The 21,095-nt window shown below is 38.4% G+C and overlaps 1 protein-coding gene across 1 annotated transcript in view; it reads left to right on the top strand.

Annotated features, from left to right (window-relative positions):
* KCNH7 (potassium voltage-gated channel subfamily H member 7) overlaps window positions 1-21,095 on the top strand; it is a 664,682-nt gene that overhangs the window by 532,417 nt on the left and 111,170 nt on the right. Inside the window, exon 6 of the mRNA XM_069079806.1 lies at window positions 6,424-6,849. Within this exon, the coding sequence (XP_068935907.1) occupies window positions 6,424-6,849 (426 nt within the window). The remainder of the gene's footprint in view (window positions 1-6,423; window positions 6,850-21,095) is intronic.

Genomic DNA, 21,095 nt, shown 5'->3' with positions numbered 1-21,095 from the left:
AGATAGATAGATAGATAGATAGATAGATAGATAGATAGATAGATAGATAGATAGATAGATCTGACAATCATCTGCATAGAAATGCTAATTGAATCCATAAAATTAGGTGCTTTGACTGGATGGCTTCTTTCTTTATGTCTATCTACAAGTCTATGAGCTAAACCTGGCCAACAAAAGTGAACAAATTTGATGCAAACTGCAATTACCTTTTTCTGATTTTTGAAGAATGACCTAGCTCAAGCTCACAGACTTTCCTAGTTATAATTTATTCATGCAAAAACAAAATATAGAGTAACTGCGTGTGTCAGGCTGTGAGATGGCCAATGGGATCCCTTTTGTGCCTGTCCTAGGACATAGCAAGACATGTGATGATCTACTGGAGTTAGACTGACTTGCTACTCCAGACATTGGTGCCTACACTACTTTAGACTAAGGAGTAAAAACAAAGGGAGCAGATTGTGGTAAACAGGCCCCAGATACATTTGGATATAAGTATCTGGGGTAAGACAGATAAGGAGCCTCAGGCAGTTCTGCACAATCCTCTAATACTCACTGGATGCACCTCAGGATTGTCTGTGTCTGAGGCAGAATTTGGATCCAGGTCCTCCCTAGGGCTAGAGCTCCTTCCATTGTCCAGTACAGTACTCTTATGGAACAATTAGGTCTTTGACAACAACTTCAAATGTTGCGTAATGTCCAGTGCCAAGAGGCATAAGGATAGAAAAGATTAAGTAATCTTTGTCCTCGTGGAATTTACAATATAGTGTGAGACTACCATACATCTATAGACTAGCACATTACAGTGCAAGTGGGGTAAAAAGTCATCTAAATTATAGTATCATAGAATTAGAGCTAGAGGGCACCTTACAGGTAATGAACTCCAAACCCTATCATTTTGCAGCATAGGAAACTGAGACTTGAGAGATTCTAAATGACTTGCCAAGGTTGTGCAGCTATTGTTTGAGGCAGGATTTGAACTCAGGTTTTTCTGGCTTCGAAACCCAGGGTTCTGGAGCCATGTTCTAGAGCCATCTAGCTGCTAGACAAAAGGATCTTAGGACCATCGATCTCAAACTGCAATCCAATCAGGTTGCAATCCAACCTCTCATTTTACAGATTAAGACATATAGTAAGTGACAAAGTCTGAATCCGATTAAATGATAAAGACAAAACAAAACAGCTTCTGCCCTCAAGCACCTTCTATATTAAGAAGGAAAACAACATGTATACCATTCAATTCAATTCAACCAACTTTTATTAAATGCCTACTATGTGCTAGCAGATTGGGGACAGAAAACTATGTCAAAAAACTTTGTGTTGGGGACACAAAAAAGAAAAAGAAAAAAACACAGTTCTTGCCCATAAAGAGCTTATATTCTGCTGGGGGCATGGACATGGAAGAGGGGAGAAGCAGAGTGGGAATTCACCATCAAGCTCTTTAATCACTTAAAATGTTTCCCTGTGGATACCTGTAATAAAGTTGCATATTGTTAAATTACATTATTACTTTGCCTTTATTTAACACTGCAGTATTCGTCAGAGCAAAGTATGACAAATGCAGTGCCTAAAATTAAACTTCTTCCAAATGAAAAATAATTTTTAAAAAACATTTTGAGATGAGATAGACTTAATTTGTGCCATGTGGTGTTTGTTTGGTTTTTTCTTTTAACTTAATTTAAATAGCTCCGTGATTAGCAATGAGAATACCTGTTCAGGATGACAATTTTACATCAAGTCACACAATGAAAACCTGAGGGGTTTAAAGCTGTTCCTGATGCTATATTATCTATCTGATTCATTTTGCTACTGACTAATCTTTCTCATATACAAAAATACAGCTAGCCCATTAGTTAAATGCAAACCCCAAGTAAAGAATAAATAACAAATGAGCTTTCTCTACCAACACCTCAGCATGGTGTTTAAGAGCTGCCAAAAGCACTGTATAATCTTTTGGATGGCTTAATCGTTCCCCACTGCACTTTTCAAAAGAGAAGAGTGGTTATTAATCCTGGTGTTCTCACAAAATTTTCACAGTAGATCTTCATTGAATAAATAGTGCTGTTTAGGTTACTAAGTATTCAGGTTTTATGTAACATTTAACTGCCAGGTTAAACAAATAGTCATGTGTTAGCAAGGAGAAAAAAAAATCTATTTGGTAAAGAAACCATATTTTGTACTGTATTAAACTTTACATTGAATTACCCGTTTAGAAATAAAAAGGAAAATGGCCCTTGGATCTATGCTTTTTTTCTTTATATAGTATAGTTTGTTTTTCTTTTTATTCCTTAAAATAATTTTTTTAAAACAAATCAACATTTTTTGTTTTAAAATATTTTATTTCACAAATGAATAGAAAAGGATAACTCTATATACCGATGAAGCATTTTCTTTTGGTCAGTAGTCCACAAACATGCTATCTATCCATCTTTACAGCAGTAAATATTGTATAACGTTCTAGTCACTGTTTCAAATAAGTTCATTTCCTAGGACATTGCCTGAAAGCACTACCAATAGCTAGTTTGCATTGGATCCCTCATTGTTAGAACAGGAGAGTGACCGGCATATGCCTCTTGGCATTTCTTCTTTTATCTCTTTAGTACCTTATAAAATGGTCCAATTTGTTCTGGCCAATGTGCACCTCACTATAGATACAACTCTATCTGTAGGACAGTGCTTTATTTATTGGCTCTTAATAAATTCTAGTTGGATTGGATTGGATTAGAGAATAAAGAGACTAAAACTATAGATAATCCAAAAATTATTTGCATTTGACTGTGGAATATGTTTTCACATGTTCTGATGCTCTGAAGATCCAAAATTTTTCAAGCCATTTCATTTATTTCATTCAAAGATTTCACTCTACAATGCCCCCATTCTATCCTGGTCCTGTTTTGTTTTGTTTTGTTTTGTTTTGTTTTTAATATCTTTTAATATCTTAGCAAGCCACTTAACATTTCCAATCTTGTTTCCTAATCTATAAAAGAAAGTGGCAAACTAAATGATCTCTGAATGATCTTCCAGCTTTAAATCTATGAATCCCCTGCTTTGTTTTTTTTTCCTTTTATACTTCTGGTTCAAACCTGCCCTAAGACTGATGAAATATTTCCCGGCTAGGTAGTTTCTGTTCTCTTTGTTTCTCCTTGTTGTTGTAACTATTTTGGACCAGTTCAGCTTTTCTAATAAATTATGTCAGAGTCAATGTCTTTACTTCCATTCATTTCCTATTTTTCAGAGTTGATCATCTGAATTTTAAAAGTTGGAATGGAACTATTATAATCACTTACTATCTTTAACATCTCTTCTTATTTAATATTGATTTGAACCTGTACTTTAATCAGTCAGTAATCTGACTAAATAAACAACCGATCTTGAAAGTACTCCATGTGCAACCTGTCATTTCTGATCCATTAAGATAGTCTCCTGTTCTTTAATACAATTCATTGTGCCATAATCCAATATATTTTTAGTATTAACAACTCACAGGGATGAGACTCCTAAGTAATCCACATGTTTTTGACCCCTTTTATTTCTTATTCTCAGGATATATTTCCTAACACAATTTTCATAGTGTTCTTGCCCACTTTCAGCTTGAAGTTACCTAGTATCATATTATAGGCGGGCTTAGTTTGAAGATCTTGTCAAGATCTTTGAAGATATCCCTACTTAAAACCTCTGCACATATGTGACACTCAACAAGGCAACAGGACTAACACATTTCCTCAGAGGAGACACGTTTACATTTTTTGCATTTGTAGGACACTACACATGTGAGCCACCCATAGCATGATTACAGGTCTGAGGATCCATGATTTGCATAATGTAAGCAAATGTAATGAGAACTAAAGTCATCCCTAGAGCTACAGCATGGTCTTGGAGTTAGGATGATCTACCTTCTAATACATTCTGCCTATGTGGCACTGTGCCAATCACTTATCTTCTCAGTGCCCCCAAGCAACTCTCTAAGGTGCCAAAAAGTTCCTGATCTGCACTGATGGAGGAAGCTTCCTCCCTATACCAGGAGCTCCCCTATACTGCTGAAATCACAATAGATACTGATGCATTAGCAGCTATCAAGTCCTGAAACAAATCAAAGCCATGAATTGAGAAATAAAACTCCTTTAATTAAGATAACCAGGTAGCAAAACTGCCACCCTGGGGGCTTTCCAATGGATTTTTCAACTTTAAGACCCATGCAAAAATATCTTATATCTTTAGGAGGAGAGCGGAAGGAGGTAGTATGAGGTAGCAAGGCCTGGTCATGAGACCCCAGTGGCCCATGGCAATCCAGGAAAGGAAAATCACTTCATTCTGATTGTTTTGCCCTTCATGCCATGAACCCCAAAAGAAGGGGGCAAGGACACTAGAAGTTGAGATCCAGCTTGAGCTGGGCTCCCCAAAAAGGCAAAAATCTCAGGATAGGGAGACCTAGGGTGTGGTTCAGCCTAACCTAATGAAGAGTAAATATCGTAAAAGTAGGAGTGTAAGGACATTACTGAAATTCTGGCATTACAAGAATCATTTGAGGAAGTGAGAATCCATAGACATTTGGTATTAACAACTTCTGTCATTATATTAACAATTTTTTGTCACCATTTCCCCTACTTCAAGGGAGTTTACATCTTATTAGAGGAAAAGAACATAAACAAATAACTATCATAGGAGAGTGGAGTGGCAGGAGGTCACTTACAGCTGAGGAAATCAGAGAAGCTTATAAGAAGGAAGTGGTAGCAGAGGTAGCCCTTGAAGAACCAAAATGACTTCAACAGACAGGGGAGTATGTTCCAGGTATGGGGGACAGCAAGCACAAAAATATATTGGTGAGAAAGGGCAGGGCAACAACAGGGATGACAAGGAGGCCATTTTAGTTGTTAAGCAGACTATTTGAAGGGAATGGAAGCGATAAGGCTGGGCGGGGGGGAGGGGGATCACATTCTCAGAATATCTAATAATTGCATGTGATACATGCAAATACATACTATGTATTTATTTCTTTCATGGGTTGCCACAGCCAAAAAATTCATCACCTGTTAGCCAACTTTCTTATGAGGAACCTATCAGAACTAGATAGGCTAGCTAGTTCGTGAAAGTCTGTCAATGGGACTGTTCACAAAGCCTTTCCAGCTTAGCAGGGCCTGCCAGTGCCCCCATTGTATTCCATTGGCATTGCCTTCAGTAAAACCCCATGATGAGTTGTCAGGGTAGGACTTAGGTGGATGTTTATCTCCTTGTACTAGACCATGGATTAAATGGATATTAAACTCAGTATATAACTTTCAACACCTTGCCTTATCAGACAAATAAATGAAATCAATTCACACTATGAAATTCTCCTTTTCATTTGGCTGTCCCACATACAAAATATGATATGTGTGTATGGGGGGAAGAGTGTGGAAAGACTGGTTAATTGAAGGATTTGGTTAAATACATTTGATTAATTGAGATTTAATTGTAAGTGATAACAAAAATCTGTGACCCTGGATCCCAAGAAGCTTTTCTATCATGCTTCTTGGTCCATTACAGACTCTTCATTCTAAGGCTTTTTTACTCATGAATCAGATTCGGTTTCTGCCTAAAAATTGAGCAACATATTTACCTAACAGAATTGTAATTAGTCCCCCAAAAGCTACTTCTCATCTGAATGGTAACATTTGTTATTTATGTTTTTCCATAGACAGAGCTTTCGAAAAAAGTTGCCTTTTTATTCTCTCATGAAATATTACTAGAACGAATTTGGAGCAAATCTATTGGGTTTTTATTAATTTAATCTTGAAAATGTGTGGGTTCTCCATATGTATTTCAAAGTGACATTCTATGTTGAATTTGGTTTAGTAGAAAGTGTGCTTACTTTAGAAATCTGAGCGTCTGCTGCCTTTTCCATCTACTGCCTGTGTGACTCTTGAGGAGGAAAAAAAAAAACCTGTCTTCCTGTTCCTCATCTGTAAAGTGGGAGGGTTCAACTAGAAGACCTCTTAAGATGAGTGGTGTGCCGGTAAATGTTTAACCATAGGATAGGCTCTCTGGAGAAGAAAAAAAAACTGTACTCACAACAAACTTTTAGTTTAAACTGCACTATTAACATGTTTTTCCCTCACTTTCTTAAATAATAAGATCCATCCCAATTTTAAATATGTGATTCTATTGAGAAATTACTTGACAGTGGATAGAGGGCAGGTCTTAGAGTCAGGACTTGAAAGTTCAAATCCTCTCTGACATAGACTGGTTGTGTACTCATTCACAAGTCACTTGCCTTCTCAAGGACCCAAAGAACTCTAAGACAAGCTGAACAGGTGCTCTGCATGCTGAAATGTATCTCAGCAACAACATAAGATCCTATTATCCACCACTTAACAGATGATTTTTACAGGCTCCCCAGCCTAAACAATACCATTTTACAGATTATGTTTCTTTCTTTTCCATCCTCAGGTTCTATCCTTAGGAGCAGATGTCTTGCCAGAATATAAACTACAGACTCCTCGGATCAACAAGTTTACTATATTGCACTACAGCCCTTTCAAAGCCGTCTGGGATTGGCTTATCCTCTTGCTGGTCATATACACTGCTATATTCACCCCTTACTCTGCAGCCTTTCTCCTGAATGACAGAGAAGAGCAGAAGCGAAGAGAGTGTGGTTATTCTTGCAGCCCCCTCAATGTGGTAGACTTGATTGTGGATATTATGTTTATAATAGATATTCTAATAAACTTTCGAACAACCTATGTAAACCAGAACGAAGAAGTGGTAAGTGATCCAGCCAAAATTGCAATTCACTACTTCAAAGGCTGGTTCCTGATTGATATGGTTGCAGCAATACCTTTTGACTTGCTGATTTTTGGATCTGGCTCTGATGAGGTAAGAAGTGCTTTATAATCTTGCTTTCTAAATGATAGTGTTATTAGAATAATAGCCTACTTTTTAAAAAGCTTTGAGGGATTTTTTTTTTATTTTTACAAATTTTACCTCACAAAAGTTTCTATTTCACTTGTAAAATGAGACATTTTTATCAGCTAGGGTGAAAAATAAGCATAATTTCTGATTTTTCTAGAAGTTTTATAAATCTATAATAACAAAATGTTCTTTCTTTTTTGACTAAGCAATTCAACTTCCAAATCCACATCAATATGTTTGAATGCAAAAAATGAAGGGGTCATCCTTGTCCTTCCTTTCTATCATGAAGGGCTTGGGGGAGGGAAAGGGAGCATGCGAGGGGGAGGGAGGAGAAAGAAGAGGACCCAGAACTAAACCACTCTGGAATTTTTCCTTATGTGACATCCTTTCTTTTGAACAATATGGAGGCTGAAGTTTGAAAGCTCTCTGTGTGGCCCCCACCCCGCCCCCCCTTCTCCAACCCAGCCAAGAGCCCTGCTGTGCATAGAAATGCTGGCAGAGAATAGGTGAGCCCCATGCAGTCCCTTCTCTTTGTTGCTGCCTTTGTCAATATAGGAAGCTAATGGCCTGAGATCTGGTAACCTTCCCATTTCTAAAATGAATTAATGCTCTGAAAACTGGGAATTTTTCAGCTAAATTATCTATCATCACAATACTGTTTGGGCTAATTATCACTGTTTTAGAAGTTGCCAATGGAGACAAGAAGGCAGGCCTCCTTAGAGAGAAAAGTTACTAGACTGGAAAAAAAAAAAAGCCTGACCTTTTCCCATTCATGGTTCCCTAGTTATGGTAGTCCAAATGAAAAGAAATGAGTCTCTAGAGAGGAAAAAGCTGTCTTCACCAAGTCCTGTCAATTTAGCAGGCCAAATGGTAAATCCACACTGGTGACTGTAAAAAACATCATATGTATGCAATTGTTAAGTGAGCAAACTGATGAAAAATATTTCCTGGATATAGTGAATTTAGAGAAGTGACAAGAGGGTCTTAGGCTAGCCTCCAAGCCAAGACAATCCGAATTCAGGTTCTGCCTGACAGGTCTCAGCTATGTGACTGTGGGCAAGTCATTTAATCTCTCAGTGCTCAAGGCAAGTCTCTAAATTGTACAAATTGCTGATCTACATAAGTGCAGAGTACTCCCTATACCCATGAGACCAACAATCTGGAACAAAAACAGTAGGGCTTAAATTACAAGAAATTCAGAGTGCCCTTGGACCTCCTTGGGGCATACTGTCTAAGTTGCCAGAAATCACTCTGCTGAGCTAATGAACTCTAGCTAATTAAGATTAGGGATAGTGGAAGCAAAGTAAGGGAAGTAACAGCTTGAGAAATCATAACCATTTTCACTTGGTTTGTATCTGAGACTGGTTGAGAGAATAACACCTATCTAGGTCAGGGGTGGGGAACCTGTGGCCTCCGGGTCACACGTGGCCCTCTAGGTCCTTAAGTGCAGCCCTTGAGGACCTAGAGAGCCACATGTGTCCTCAAGGTTGCAGGTTCCCCACCCCTGCTTTAGGTACTAGCTATAAAATAAGGTAATTGCGTTAGTTAAAAGCTCTAAGCTGTAGGCATTATGTACAAAAGGGAAGTCCTTATTGAAAAAATAGTACTAGTAAAACCTCTCTAACTCAGATTTGTAATAATTTAAACTGTAAATTTTCTTTAGCACTACTAATTGAATGAAAGTATACAAGCTTGGCAAACAATTGAATAATGTAAATGAGATTACACTAGGGATGTTTATCTATTTAAGAAAATAAATAAGACTCTTAATTTTCATTCAAATGATAGCATCACATCCTAAGCATTTCTTTATGGAGTTATAGAAGCAATGGTCTTAAGGGAGCCAAGACAGCTTTATCTAGAACAGGTATTGCCAGAAAAATCTCATATCCATTTTTGACAAGTTTACTAGAGCTCTATATCTATGGAGCTGGGAGGCTAAAGTTTATCTAGATTTTAGAAAAGCATTTGGGAAAAAAAAAATTGTTGCTATTCCTCTAAATGAGATACTAAGATATGGGCTAGGTGACAAGTTTAGAAATGTTAATGAATGAAAAGCTGTTGTTCAGTCGTTTTTTAAGGCATGTCTGACACTTCATGACCCAATTTGGGGTTTCTTGGCAAAGATAGTGGAGTGGTTTGTCAGTTCCTTTTCCAGATCATTTTACAGATGAGGAAACTGAGGCAAACAGGATTAAGTGACTTACCCAAGGTCACTAGGAAGTGTCTGAGGCCAGGTTTGAACTCAGAAAAATGAGTCTTCCTGACTCCAGGCCTAACCTTCTATACACTGTGCCACCTAGCTGCTTTGAATGAATGAAAGTATCTAATAAATATTTACCATGTGCCAAACACTGGGGATACAAATACAAAAAGCAAAGACTGTAATAAGGGCATAGATTCTAATAAACACAATTACATAGAATGAGGACTGGTAGACTAGGAAGGGGAATTTGGTCTGGAAAGTTAACCAATAGAGGGCCGAAGAAGATTGATACACCCTATCTGATAGTACAGTTCTTAGCTCCAGGAAGGCTGAGGGAGGGTGGAGGGTGCAGAAGAAGGAAGGGAGAGAAAGCAGCTGGTGATGATTCTTGAAAGAAATGGCTCAATAGGAGAGTTAGGAGCAAAGTGAAGAGAAGAATGACTTTTATAGTTACCAATCAAGTGAGCCAGGGTTGGAAGTTACTCCAAGGTGGAAAGAATGGCTGTGCCATAAAGAAAATGGCCAGAGAGAGAGTCTGATTCATGTCGTGAATAGTCATTTAATGGCTCGGTGCTATGTTTGACCCAAAGTGTATGAAAGGCATACTTAACAAATCTGCATAAGACCCAGCACTAGGATAATTGACAGTGAACCAACCACAACGTCAGGATGCAAAGAGATCTTAGCTGGCTAGGAGATTGGGTCACATCGAAAATGATGAAATTTAAAGGAGACAAATATAAAGTCTTCAGTACTAGATGGGAAGGATGTGACTAGGCCACCTGAAAATAATTTGGAAGGCTAATGCAAGCTCCATGTGAGTCCAAAGTATGAAGCAGCAGTCAAAAATACTAAGATGATCTTAGAGCATCTTAAGGGAAGCTTGGTGGCCAGGATTAAAGGTGCTGGTGCTCTGATCTGCTCAGACTGCACCAGAACTACCATGTTGAGTTCTTGGCACCCTACTAGCAGGTGATGAGTGTAGTAAAGGGCCTTAAAATCATGGGATGAGGATTGATCAATAGAACTAGAGTGGTTGTTTTACCCTGGAGGAGATAAGGTTTAACGGGGGCTGGATAAATCTGGGATTTGGAGGGGTATCACATGGATTAAACACAAAACTCTTTCTGTTTGGCCCCAGGTGGTAAAACTAGAAGTTGTGGGCAGAAGTCAAAACTTGGGAAAGGCAGACTTGATGAAAGGAAAAATTTTCGTAACAATTAGAGATAACTAAAAATGGAAAACTAATAGGGAAGCTAGGTGGCACAGTGGATAGAGTGTGGGGCCTGCAGTCAGGAAGACCTCTCTTCCTAGATTCAAATCTGGCTTCAGACACTTACTAGTTGTGTGACCTTGGGCAAGTCACTTAACCCTATTTGCCTCCATTTTCTTACCTGTAAAATGAGCTGGAGAAGGAAATGACAAAACTATACCAGTATCTTTGCCAAGAAAACCCCAAATGAAGTCATGAGTCAGACACAACTAAAATGACTATTTTGATTGTTTCAGAAGGGAGTGGGTTCTCCCTAAATAGGAAGCAAAGCCTAAATGAGAACTTAGTGGATACGTTGTCCAAGAAGACAGCTGGAAGGTGGGGTATGTCATAGATGGACTCTTGTTTATTTATGGGCTAAATTAAATATCCTCTGAGGTCCTTTCTGACACTATTAGTTCTGTAATTGTGATTACAAAGTCCTTCTAATTTATTCACTGAAGCAGAGCTTCTAGTAAATCCCTGGTCCACCTGATTCTCTGTTAGAGTAGGCCTTTGAAATTTTAACAATATTTGTAATTTGAACTTTCACTGTTTCAAACCAGCTTTTTATCACATGTCTAGCCACCTAAAGCTTCCTTGGTTGGCAAGAGCAACGTTTTACAAAAATTCACTCACTGTCACCTGAGATGAAAGCTTTCTGGTAAACAAAGGTACAAAATCTATTTATGTTGTTGGCTTTAGGGAAACTTAACTACAGTTAAGTATGATGAGACCTGAAGAGTATGACAAACTCTCTCCCTTTTCATCTGAGGTATACATGTCCAATCTCCCTCTTTAAAAATGTAAACATATTTCTTATGCAGAATAACATATTTTTTCCTATTAGTATTTTAACATTTCATTAATTGACCTTTGAAATTAGAGCCCCGAGGAAGAGGGAGATAGGACAGAAAATATTTGATGAGGATATCAACTTTAAAAGATAAGGGGCTTTGAGAGGGCAGATAGACTTTGTTGTGCAGTAGTGTCCAATTCTTAGTGACCCCATTTGGGGTTTTCTTGACAAAGACACTGGAGTGGTTTGCCATTTCCTTCTCAAGCTTATTCTACAAATGAGGAAACTGAGGCAAACAGGGTGAAGTGATTTGGCCAGAGTCACAATTGGTAAGCGTCTGAGGCCAGATTTGAACTCAGGAATATGAATCTCCCTAATTCCGGGTCCAGTGTTCTAACCACTGCACCACCTAACTGTCCCAGATCGACCTTAATGAATCACAACTGTATGTGGCCCTCAAAAGTCAGAGATCAAAATAAGTCATTAATCAATCAATAAGCACCTGCTGTGTGCTAGGCACTGTGCTAAGGGCTGGGGATACAAGAAGAAGTAAAAGACAGTGCTGCCTTCAAAGAGCTTACAATCTAATGGGGAAGACAACGTGCAAACAAATATACACAAAGTGAATTAATGGAGGAAAGTCTCTAGAACTAAGATGGGTTGGGAAGGTCCTTCAGGAAAAGTACTTGAGTGACTGAATGGAGAATGAATTGGAGAGAGGAAAGACTTGAGGCTGGAGACCCACCAGGAGACTATTTCAATAGTCCAAATATAAGGTGATTAGGAGCCTCCACCAGAGTGGTGGTAGTGTCAGAGGAAAAGAAGAGACATGTTCTAGAGATGTTGCAGAGGTAAAGTCAGCTTGGCAGCAGCTTGGATACAGGGGGCTGAGAGAGTGAGGAATCCTGTGAACCTGAGAATGGCATTGGCCTCTGCAGTAATAGGGAAGGGGGGGGGCTGCTTAGAGGAGAAGATAATCAGTTCTACTTTAGACACACTGAGTTTAAGGTGTCTACTGCATATCCAGTTTGAGATATCTGAAAGGCGGTTGGAGATGCAAGGCTAGAGGTCAGCAGAGAAATTGGGACAGGATAGGAAGACTTTAGAATTAAATATAATTTGTTTATTAAAGCATTACAGCAATGGGAGCTGATGAGATCTCCATTATGAGTGGTCTGATGAAGTATGAGAACCCTGAAAGGATAGGGGAAGAGTCATGGAACAGAACAATAACTAACATTTACATAGTACTTTGCCTTAAAGTGCTTCATCTCTGTTATCTCATTTGATTCTGTGATTTAGATGCTATTGTTATGCCCACTTTACAGATTAGAAAAAACAAACAAAGAAAAAACACAGCCTGACAGTTTAAGTGACTTGCCTAGGGTTCCACTGCTAAGGTCTGAGATAGGATTAGAATTCAGGTCTTCCTGACTCCAGGGCTAGCACACTATCCACTATGCCACCAGACTGTTTTGTTTTTATAGAAGGGGGGGTGGCAAAGATGAATTTTATATAAGTCATAATTTTACCCAAGGCTAGCCAACCATGGGAATAGCAATGACATCTATCTCATGAGCAATCCTTATATCATGTTTTTCCATGTGTAGTTTTGTTTCAAGTTTCATTATTGAATCCACAATATCTCCAAGGTCTTCCTTCTAACAATATTATAGGAATGTTAGAATTGCCCTAGGGTTATTGCCTAGGGCACTCCTAGGCAAAGTGAACATTTGTACCTTTAATATACACTGAGGGAAACAATTATTTCTCTATTATATTAATAACAACTATTAAATTAGAATAGAGATGGGGTTTTTTTCCCTTTATTTCCTCATTTAGGAACTTTGTAGGTCATTCAGCAGGTCTGAGAAGGACAAGGCTACCAAAGAGATTGGCCTAATCCTGCAGGAACATTCTATTCAACCTTGGGCAGGACCCCACCCAACTAGGGGACTTTACTTTTGTTCATAGTATAAACAGAAGCTAATTGAGGTGCATTCCAGCACCAAAGCATTGGGCCCATGTCATTGTACTCCAGAGTCCCTGAGGACACAGCTTATGAAGGAGAAAACCAACCAGACTGGTCTGGATAGAGATGGATTTCTTTGTCCAAACTGATAGAGGGGGCTGTCTCATGATCAAATCATGTTTTTGGCAGGAGGAGCTGAAGACTTTTAGCCTACCTCCTCATTTAAAAGTCTACCCCTCATTAATTGTTCACCAATCAGGTTTGATTTTTACCTGTCAGAGGCACCCCCTTTTCTAAAAGCATTCAGGAAGCTCCATATTGGGGTCTTTGATTACTAAGAGAGATCACTGACCATCAACATATTGATTATTTCCTAGCCTAATCAATAAATTGGTTATTAGTTACCTCAGAACTCTGTCTCTTGGACTTTACATTTGTCACAACTATTTCATTAAGATATACCAATTTGGGGGCGGCCAGGTGGCTCAGTGAGTAAGAGTGCTGGCCCTGGTGTCGGGAGACCCGAGATCAGTTCCAGCCTCAGATACTTGGCACCCACACAAAATAACTGGCTGTGTAACCTTGAGCAAGTTACTTAACCCCAATTGCTTTAAAAAAAAAAAAGATATACCAATTTGGGGGGTAATTAGGTGGTGCAGTGAATAGACCACTGGCCCTGAAGTCAGGAGGACTTGAGTTCAAATCCAGCCTTAGACACTTGACACACTTACTAGCTGTGTGACATTGGGCAAGTCACTTAACCCCAATTGCCTTGCCTTCTCCCCTCCAAAAACCAAAAAGAGTTGAAGGAAAAAAGAAAAAGATATACCAATTTTGGTGGCCCTCTAGCCCCTCAGTAGTTCACCAGACTTTACAGAGACTTTGACTGGTCCTAAAGACTACTAATGTAGTTGCAATCCATTATGGTCCTAAATAAGTACAAATAAATGCTTCCAGTGGAAAGATATTATGTGCTCAAATGGGCTAATCAGAGAAGCTTGATCTCATGAAGGGATAGCTCTTTGGTATCTGAGTCTAGAATAAAATTACCAAATCACAGAATCATCAAGTTAGAAGGGGACTTTGAGAGATTAGCTCATCTACTTCTGTGATTCTCAGCAGGATTTGACTTAACCTATTCCAAGCATTTAACTTTTCTGCTTCTAAAGACTTCAGAAAAATTTCTATAACCTGCCTGGTTTTTCTATCTATAGAACCTCATTCTCTTCTCTTATCATTTATGCCTATTTCCTCTTGCTATAAACTTAATGAAGTCAAAAATCATGCCTGGCCACCACCCAGATGCGTAATATTTCCTAATCTCTATTGATAATAGCTACTAATATACATAAAGTAGTAATTATGTCACCTTTTAGTGTGCTTATAGACATTGAGAACCATATGGGCTAAGGAAAGCCAGATGGAGACTGAAAGAGAACCTTGAGAGATCCTAAAAGTTGTTCCTCTGACTTCAGGCAGAACCATCCCTGACAGATGATAACACATCCTATTTTTAAATGTTTCTCTTGGTTTCACTCTATAACCCACATCCATTTTAACAACATTTACAGTCACTAAAGTCTTCCTCATAATCTAAACCTGTCGTTCTCACTTAAGTTTTATTTATTCATTTCATATTTTCAGGGGAGGATCCCCATTAGACAAAAGAGGAGAAGACATAGTGAAAATAGGCAGAACAGAATATTATCTTCAAGTATTTTGAAGGGTTATCCTATGAAAGAGGGGTAAGACATGTTCTTTTTGGTTCCAGAGGCAAATCCATAGGTAAAGGCTGCAAAGGGGCAAATTTAATCTTAATGTCAAGAAAAACTTTCTAACAACCAAGGCTTTCCCAGCAATACAATGGGCTGCCCAAACTAATGGTGAATTTTTCCCCTCTGGAAAATATTTGAGCAAAGGCTAGTTCACCACTTATCAGGAAAGTCGTAGAGAGCATTCTTTTTTCAGGTGTGAACTCAGTGGCTGCTGACATCCCTTTCAAGTCTGAAATTATGTGATGCAAATCCATCTTAATACACTTCTCTGGACTATCTCCAACCTTTAAAATTCCCTCTTAAGAAGTAGTCTAGAGGACTAGCTAATTATAATGCGTTGTTGGAATCTTGATAAGTAAACCTAGAATTAGAGGAGCCCTCAAGAGATCATCTAATGCAGTCTCCTGAATTCAGGCAAGTCAATTATTATTACTATTACTCCTATGATGCACATGATGGAACTGAGGATAAAAGAGGTTACATTACTTATTAAAGTTCATTTCTATCTTGATGAGAGGTTTATGACATGAATTTCATCATGACCCTTTAGCACTTTTTAGTTCCTGAATGCTATTTTTCTTTTTTGTTGTTATTGTTCTTGATTCTGTTCACTCGTGTCTGACTCTTCATGACTCTATTTAGGGTTTTCTTGGCAAAGATACTGGAGTGGTTTGCCATGTCCTTCCCCAGCTCATTTTACAGATGAGGAAACTGAGGCATAAAGGGTTAAGTGACTTGCCTAAGGTCACATTTGAACTCAGGTCTTCCTTACTCCAGGCCCAGTGCTCTGTCTGCTGCACCTCCTCGCTGTCCATTTTTCCATTGATGAGATATTTCAATACTAAATTCCTTTTTTTAAATCTCTAGTCTTATTAATATGCATCCTCTTTCCATTCGGCAGATAACAACCATTCTATTGCTTTGTTTCATGAGTTGCAATAGTCAAAATATATTTCACTATTTGTAAGCAAATCTCTCATTGGGAGTCTCTTAGCAATTAGCCAGGCTGGTCCTTGCATGGAAGTCTGTCACCAGATCCAAGGTCAGAAGTTTTTACTTTACTATAGCTTCAGCTCAAGTTCCATAGTCTAGTCTTTGAGGAGCCAGTCACCTTCATACAAGTATGAAGCATTGGAGTGGACTTTCAATGGATTTATTATTAGCAAATCCTACTACAAAAAGAGTGGGCAAGTAGGTGGCACAGTAGATAGAGTGCCAGACCTGGAGTCAGGAACACTCATTTTCCTTAGTTCAAATCTGGCCTCTGACTCTTCCAGCTGTGACCTTGGCCAAGTCACTTCATCATGTTTGCTTCAGTTTCCTCATTTGTAAAATGAGCCAGAGAAGGAAATGGCAGACCACTCCACAGTATCTTTGCCAAGAAAGCCCCAAACGGGGTCACAAAGAGTCAGACACAACTGAAAAGGACTGAACAACAAACTAGAAAAAGAGCTAAAGTTGAAGATAGCCTAAAGGTCAATGGAAAGATACACAATGGGTATAAATAAACTACAATAGATTACTTGTGGGAAATTATATACAAATAGCGTAAAATACATTATTAGAACATGTAAGACCAGAAAAGGAGGCAAAGTGGTCACATTTTACTTACAAGATATAACAGAGAAATAGCCTGAGTGTTGCATTGACTTCGACATAATTTTTAAAAAGCTAGAGAAAGACCTCCTCTATGGACCTACCTACGTAGAAAAACTGGGACAAAAAAATCACAAAAGATGAGAAAGTTATCAATGATCAACATATATTAGAGGAGGAGGGAGAGCCTGTATCAATGAGATTACAGATCCATCAATATACCAGGCTACAACTACTCTAGTAGCTATCATTTCTACTACCACTGCTGCCATAACAATAACTACTAATAACTACTGCTACTATTACTACCACCACCACTACTACTTCTACTACCACCTAAACATTCTCATATCAAGCTTGACTTTGTAAAACAAAGATATTGTGGTATTGATTAATATTTAGTCCATGGTGTGTTATTGTTCCCCAGTATTTTTCTGACATACAAATTCAATTAGAAATCTGTAATATATGAAATAGAAGAAAGTGAAATGAGTGTTCATGAAATTACTAATCGACAAAAATTTATTAAATACCTACTATGTGTCAGGCACTATACTAGATGCTTGGATTATAAAAAGAAAAATGAAAGCATTTTTGCAAGGAAGGACCTTTCATTTGATCAGGGGAATAACAACATGTACACACACACACACATACCCATACACACACAGAGTAAATTCAAGATACTTTTGAGAGATGAGATGTTAGCAAGTTGGGGAATCAGGAAAGACCTCATGTAGGAGATGCAGCTGAGCTTTAGGGAAAACAAGAGAGGATAAGAAGTAAAGGTGAGGGTGAAGAAAATCCCAGCTACAGGGGATAGCATGTGCAAAGGCATGGAAATAGAAAATAAAGAGATTTGTTGATATTGAATCATTTTAGACTCTCCATGACTCCATTTGGGGTTTTCTTGGCAAAGATACTGGAGTGGTTTGCCATTTCCTTCTCCAGCTCATTTTACAGATGAGGAAACTGAGGCAAACAGGGTTAAGTGACTTGCCCAGGTTCAAACAGATAGTAAGTATCTGAGCTCAAATTTGAACCCAGAACTGGCACTCTATCCACTGTGCCACTAGCTGCCATAGATAGGTAGACAGAGAGACAGATAAATAGATAGATAATGATGATAAAAGGTCTTTTTTGCAGCCCAAGGAATTTTGAGAAAGGCAATTCTAGTTTTATATCCTTTGTAGTTCATTTTAGATCCCTGTATCCCGTCTCTGTTACAGATTTTTATTTAAACTTCAGTATTATAAATGTTTTCTCTGTACCCATATGTACAAATTCCTTAAAGCCTCTACAAATATTGCAAAGATTGACCTCCAACTCAAAAGGTCCCACTGTTCAAGTCATTCATTGGAAAATGAGAACATCTACACTCACTTAATTTCAACTCAGTTAGTAAAATGGTCCTTCCATGCACCATAGAATTTTGGATTAGCTCATAGGAAATATATCTATTTATGGCCATCAGCCTGAAATGTTATTTTGTTTAATTCCAGTAGAAAATTAATGTTTTTCTTGTCCTTATTGCCCTCAATTGTAGGCTATTTCAAGCAAGTTTTATAATTTGAATTCAGCCCTTGAAATGAAAAAAAAAATATTTGAATTTTTAATCACATTATTTTACATGCATAATTGCTATATTAACAATGAATAGATTGGAAGTAGCATTTTTAATAAAGCTGGCATTTAGAAATGTGAACAAAGCTGCTCGATTTCTTTGAAATTCGTCATTTCATTTTCAGCTTGAAGAACTTCATACCACTCTTAAGAAATGCTGGGGAAAATGAACACTGACATTAAGTGGATTTGACTAGGCATTAATATTTTCCTAATGGTGAATAACTAGTCAAACAAATGCATGAACAAATCTTCCGTTTTTCTAATTATTGCATCCTCATCTACCACACTATCCAACTTGTTTCAATATCATTGCACATGACATCAATATGAGTGACCAAAATAACTGTAATTTGTAGAGCACATTAAAGTTGGTTAAGTACTCTATATGCCTTATCTCATGTTAAACTCACAATAACCCAAAAGGTTGCTGTTACAGGTGCTTGTCACCATTTTACAGACAAGGAAACTGAGATTCAAAAGTGTCAGTTTATTTGTCATTAATAATCTGCTGGAATGCATTTTGCAAAGGGTAGTGACCTATCATATTTTAATCTCCCCATCCCAGTTATTCTAAACCCCTAGACATCACTGTATAAACCCCATTCTACTACCTTCTCTCTCTGTGTCCTTACTCCTTTCCCCTCCAACCTGATTCCCTCAATGTCCCACTCCAGATCTTTTTACCCCTTCCACTCTATTTTGCAAAATGCTTGCTCCATAGTTAAAATTTTTACTTACATCTTAAACTTTTCCCTTTCTTATTTCTTCCATCTTCTTGCACTCACTAAGGCCTAGCTCCATCCTGATGAGACATCTTCCAGAACAACATTGTTGCACTTTCATTCGTTATTTCCTATCACCACCACTGGTCCCCATTACCATTTTAAGACTTTCCCTCCACCATCATCACTCAGTAACCTCTCCTTCTTTGAGGTTCATTAAATTTATACTAAATTACCTAATCATGATTCTTAGTAGCTGCTATCTACTGGAGCCCAGAATACTCCCCTTCCTTCCTGAAGAAGGTCAATGCCAGGCTAATGGTTTTCTCTCCTTCCAACTCCTGTCCTCATATCATATCATATTAACATACATATTGATACTTAAACATACTAATTTCTGAGTTCCAATTTATTCATTTCCAACGGCCTACTCCTTTACCTTATGTCAGCAACAAAATGAGATGGTTGTAATTTAAATCTTGCCATCACTCACAAATGTTCCCCTTCTGTGTTCATGAACTGTGAAATTCCTTTATCTGATCATAATCTTTTATCAATCCATCTTTCATCCTATCTTGAAATCCCTAATCCTGTTCTCTGTCCTCACCATGACCTACAATCTCTCCACCACTCTGTTCTTTCCCAAGTCATCACCCATGCACTGCCTATACTTTCATCTGGGGTGGCTGAGTGGCACAGTAGATAGTATCAGACCTGGAGGGAGGAAAACTTACCTTTCAAATCTGGCCTCAGACACTTATAAGCTGCATGACCCTGGGCAGATCACTTCACTCTTTTTGCATCAGTTTCCTCATCTGTAAAATGAACTGAAGAAGAAATAGCAAACCACTCCAGTGTCTCTGCCAAGAAAATTCCAACGGGGGTCACACTACTGAACAACAACATACTCTCATTCCTTTCCCATCTTAACCTCTTGGTGGAATAGTTTAATTCTACACTACCTTCTACTCTTGCATCCCTTGCACTTTTTTTTTCCTTTCATCTATCTTGCCTCACCAAGCTCTTGCCTTATGTTATTACCACCATCCCAGTCTTTGCTCCAGTTCTTGAGCTGCTGAACAGAGCCAGAGAAAATCACAAACCACGCTGACTGAATCCACTACAAATTTATGTTACATAATTTCAACTAAGCCTTCACTGCATGCAACAAGGCAACCTTTTCACACCTCCCTAATGAATTCCCTATTACACTCACCACAGTGGCTTTTGTCAAATTTTCAACTCTCCTCAAATATCCCAAGGCACTCCATCCCTCGATCCTCTCAGCTAAAAATCTTGTCTCATATTTCACTGAAAAAAAATTGAGAACATTTGTCTAGAGCTCCCTCTTCCTGTTTTCATATCACTCGGATGCTATCCCCCACTATCTCCTTCTTTGCCAGTCTCACATGAAGAGGTGGACCTTCTCTTTGCCAAAGTAGACTCTATTACCCTACATATGTAAGCCCATTCCATCCGGTCTTCTCCAGCACTCCATCTCTCATCCCTACGTGGATAATTCTCAAACTATTTATCCAGCCTTAACATCTCTCTAATCTCCTATTTTCAACTGCCTATTGAATATTTCAAATAGTATGTCCCACAGACATCTTAAACTCTATATGTGCAAAACTGAACTCTATCTTTTCTCAAAAATACTCCCCTTTTCTTGCCTTCTTTATTCTTGTCAAGGGTACCACCATCTATCTAGTCACCAAATTCATACCCAAAGTGTCTTCCTGGACTCTACTCTTTTCACCACCCCCTTACAATCTTTTTCCAAATCCTATTATTCTAACTTTTTAAAATCTTTCATATAGTCCCCCTTCTCTTCTCTGACAACTGCCACAACACTAATACAAGTCATTATCATGTTGAACCTGTAAGAGCAATAGCCTTTTGTTTGGTTTCCCTGTATCTTCCAATCCCAGTCCAACTTCTGCTCAGCTATCAAAGTGACCTCCCTAAAGTTCAGGTCTGGCCATGTCACCTCCTTTTCCCTACTGAATAAACTTCATTGACTCCCTATTATCTCCAAGATCAAATATAAAAGGCTCTAGTTTTTAAAGGCCTTTGTAACCTAGTTCCTTCATACCTTTCCAGTCTTATTATACTTTACTCCTTTCCACATACAACATTGGCCTCCACGCTATTCTTCATATAAGACACTCGATTTCCCAGATTCATGCATTTTCACTGACTATCTCCAATGCCTGTAATGCTCTCCACCTTCATCTCTAGCTCCTGACTTCCCTGCTTCCT

Source organism: Petaurus breviceps, unplaced genomic scaffold (assembly GCF_028583685.1).
Source record: "Petaurus breviceps papuanus isolate PSGF00001 unplaced genomic scaffold, PetGlider_PUasm1.0 91133, whole genome shotgun sequence".
Classification (NCBI taxonomy): domain Eukaryota; kingdom Metazoa; phylum Chordata; class Mammalia; order Diprotodontia; family Petauridae; genus Petaurus; species Petaurus breviceps.
The sequence above is the reverse complement of the archived record's forward strand: the minus strand, read 5'-3'. Positions and strand labels throughout refer to the sequence as shown.